This window comes from Ailuropoda melanoleuca, unplaced genomic scaffold, assembly GCF_002007445.2.
Source record: "Ailuropoda melanoleuca isolate Jingjing unplaced genomic scaffold, ASM200744v2 unplaced-scaffold109, whole genome shotgun sequence".
NCBI classification, from domain to species: domain Eukaryota; kingdom Metazoa; phylum Chordata; class Mammalia; order Carnivora; family Ursidae; genus Ailuropoda; species Ailuropoda melanoleuca.
In genome coordinates this window covers 1-3,493 of record NW_023179281.1, presented here as the reverse complement: position 1 = coordinate 3,493, position 3,493 = coordinate 1, and the positions used below count along the sequence as shown (strand labels likewise).

The following is a 3,493-nucleotide window of genomic DNA, read 5'->3' as shown; positions in this document are numbered from 1 at the left end:
TATCACACGGGGCAGCTGCATCCCGCGGTGCGCGTGGCCGACCTCCTGCAGCACATCAACCAGATGAAGACAGCCGAGGGCTATGGCTTCAAGCAGGAGTACGAGGTGCGGGGCCCCAGTCCGGCCAGGACCCCTCGCCAGCGCCTTGACTGGCTCCTGCTTGCTGTGAACCCTGTCCCCGGTCAACCCTCAGCCTCGCCCTAGATGGACCTTTGCTCTGACAGTCCCTAACTCAACCTACTTTGTTTTTGACCTTGACTTTGACCCCATCTCAGACTGACCTGGTTTCTCCCACTCCTCCTGATCCTGACGTGAATCTGACCTTGAGTCCCCTCTGTCTCCATCTAGACCCTCACATGACCCTCGTCCTCTCCCCGATACGACTCTGACCACCAAGAGTCACCCTGACCTCTACCCTAACACCCAGTCTTGACTTTGACCCTGCCTCTCATCCCAAATTCCACTGGAACTCTGATTCAGATCCCATCCCCCGTCCATCTGGACTCTGACACCACCTTGTTCTAATCTTAATTTGACTTCACTTTTGCTCTCTTTCCAACTCACCTGGGTTTACCCTAAACCTGACCCTTGCTCTCAAGTGTCTGTGAACTCTGACACCCACCCCCCTGCTTTTCTCTCTTCCTTCCCCTCACATTGCTTGGTTTTGGACTTAGTCCCTTGCTGATAAAGGGATATATGGTGACTTGATCCCAGGCTCCAAGTTGAACCCTGAATCTGGCCCTTATCTGTGGTTCCACTCCCATCCTGTTAGGGGACAGGGTCTTACGAGGGGAGGGGTTGCCCTCCCCCACTGACTACCCCTTTACTTTCCCTTCTGGCAGAGTTTCTTTGAAGGCTGGGATGCCACAAAGAAGAAAGACAAGGTCAAGGGCAGCCGGCAAGAGCCCATGCCTGCCTGTGAGTCCTGGGGAAGGGCCTGGGTCTGGGGCCGTGGGTGGGAGGGACCTGTGTGGGGTTGGAGAACAGATGGAGTGAGCCCCCTATTGAGGGCCTCCCACATGCCAAGCCATGCGCTCATTATTACACCCATTATTTTACTTACTCCTCTTAATAGCCCAGTGATGTGGGATGTATTATAACCCCCACTTTACAGATAAGGAAGCTGAGGCTTGGGAGGGAGCTTACTTCCTGCTAAAGATCACACAGCTCATACTCGCCTGAGTAGCACGTGACCTTGGGCCTCCTTGATGCAGCAGCCCTGGTTCTGGCCCTGGCCTGTCCTGCCCCCTCTGGTGCGGAAAGCCTCCTGGTCAGCCCTGAGCCTCGAGGTTCCCTGGCTCTCCTGCCTGTGTCGTACCTCTGGCCTTCTGGTAGCTTCCCCTCATTGCCCTAGCTCTGCGCTCACCAGCTCAGTGCCTGCCCACCCCATGGCCCCTGCTTTGTGTTTCCAGATGATCGGCACCGAGTGAAACTGCCCCCGATGATGGGAGGCCCCGATGCCGACTACATTAACGCCAACTACATAGACGTGAGTGCCTCGCCGTCATCTCTGCTGGCCTCGCCCTGCCCGCTCTAGGCGCACTGCCCAGGCAGGCCAGCAACCTGACAGGGAATACGTGGGGGTTCACGGTGCCCCTACCTCCTGCAGTCAGTGCCAGGGAGCTCAGAAGAGGGGAGGGCAGATGACAGCCGTCAGGAAAACTTGCTGCGGGACGGACAGATGGGGGGCTTCCGTGAAGCAGAAAGAAGGGGAGTGGGCAGACAGCTAGGCCTGGAGTTGAGGAAGGAGCCCCTCTCACTGAGGCCCGAGAGGCTTGGCGCTGGGATTCACATGACTCGCGGGAAGGCTGCAGGCAGGCAGGGGCTGGACTGCGAAGGCCTCCAATGGCAGGCCGAGGAGGTGGGGCTTTTCCCTAGGGGTCCCAGGGAGTTGCTACGAGTGTTTGGACCGTGATCAGAGTGGTACTTGAAGAATAACAGCTCATGTTTATTGAGCAGATGCTGTGTGCCAAGCGCTGTGCTAAGCACTTTATATCAAAGATTTCATCTTATATAATCCCTGAAATCTTATATAATCCCCTCACTTTACAGGTGAGGCGGCAGACTCAGAGAGGTGGAGCTGCTAGTCCAAGGCCACAGAGCTAGCGAGTGGGCCAAAAGGGACTCAGATCTCCGCTTGTCTGTGTCTCCAAAGCCTTTGTTGCTAACCACAGGGCTCTCCTGCCAGCCAGTGCAGTGGCTGGGTCCGGATGGGCCGAGGAAGGGGCTAGGGACAGGGCAGGCAGCTCCCCAGGTGTGAATGAGGGGCCCCGGGACCCTGGTCAGACTCGCCCACCCTGACAGCAAGCCACGTTTGGGAGAGAATCATTTATTCCTTCATCAGATCTGTTTCGAGCATCTACCATGTGCCAGGCTGGGTACCAGAGATAGAGCAAAGAACGACATAGACAGCATCCCTGCTTTCCTTGAATGTATGGATTCTAGTCGGGGAGACACATAAACGTATCTACAAGTAAGATCATTTCAGATGAGCTGGGAAAGCACAGGCCAGAAACGAGGAATGACTTTCCTAGTATCACACAGCAAGTTAGCGGTACGGCCAGGCTTAGCCGCAGCAGGCTGCGTGGAGGCGGGGGCTTGAGCTGGCTTTGTGTGGCCGGAGAGGAAAGGGGGAGAGTAGGGAGCGGCAGGAGCGAAGGAGGAGGAAGGTGTGTACCTGGGAGGTGGGATAGTCAGGGACTCAGGAGACCTCTCCTCTCCCTCTTCTTCACCTCCTGGGGGCCAGAAAATACGCTACCCCATATTTTCCAGAATTCCTTACCTTCACCCCGACCTCCCATGCTCTCCCTTGACTGGGGTACGGGCTGGGCCTGGCCTCTCAGACTCGGGCAACTTCGACGACAGGGGCCTCTTCTGGGTCTCCTCAGTGTCCCAGTTGGCTTCCCCGTGGGCCCCAGCAGGCTCATGCCACTCCCTGCTTTCTGGCCCAGCCCGGCCCCTGTCTCTGCTCTGCCTCCCCTCCTCACATCACCCATCCTGGCCACTCCTATGCTCCGTTCACCTCCATCAGCCTCTGGCCTAATATCTGTCTCTTTTGCTTTGTACTGTTCCCTCACTGGCATCATTAAGATTCGGATAAACCGTGAAGTAAGTATCTCTCTCCCCGTCTCCTCCTCCTCCTCCTGTCTTCTCACCAGCTGTATCTCAGACTCTCTCATAGTCTCTGGCTGTCTTTCTCTCTCTGTCTCTGTCCTCCTTCCCCTCCACTCGTGCGCCCAATGCCAACTGTCCATTTCAGCAGCCTGGCCAGGGGCCACCCGGGGCTGCAGATTTGACACGACCCCTGTTGTAAACAATTCCTTCCTGTCCTCCACTGCCCTGAGATGGGGCATCAGGGTTGGGATGCTTCCATAGGCCCCCTTCACCGGCCACCACCTTCTGTCACTTTTGTCCCCCAACTCCCCACGCCCAGTGAGTCTCACTAGCCATAACTTCTGGGGGGCGCGGGGAGGGGTGGGTGGGAGAAGCTGCT

At 56.9% G+C, this 3,493-nt stretch overlaps 1 protein-coding gene across 1 annotated transcript; it reads left to right on the top strand.

The window, feature by feature from the left end:
* Positions 1 to 9: 9 nt before the first annotated feature.
* On the top strand, positions 10 to 3,454 carry LOC117797664 (receptor-type tyrosine-protein phosphatase U-like). The gene is made up of 3 exons (XM_034650079.1): positions 10 to 105; positions 843 to 918; positions 1,413 to 3,454. The coding sequence occupies exons 1-3, from the start codon at positions 64 to 66 to the stop codon at positions 1,535 to 1,537; spliced, it is 243 nt and encodes an 80-aa protein (XP_034505970.1). The 5' UTR covers positions 10 to 63; the 3' UTR covers positions 1,538 to 3,454.
* The last annotated feature ends 39 nt before the right edge of the window (positions 3,455 to 3,493 follow it).

Bases quoted from the DNA above. Each gene is read 5' to 3' on its own strand.
- LOC117797664 (XM_034650079.1), top strand. From the start codon at position 64: ATGAAGACAGCCGAGGGCTATGGCTTCAAGCAGGAGTACGAG. The intron at 106-842 runs GTGCGGGGCCCC...CCCTTCTGGCAG, and splicing joins GCTTCAAGCAGGAGTACGAG to AGTTTCTTTGAAGGCTGGGA. The intron at 919-1,412 runs GTGAGTCCTGGG...TTGTGTTTCCAG, and splicing joins GCAAGAGCCCATGCCTGCCT to ATGATCGGCACCGAGTGAAA.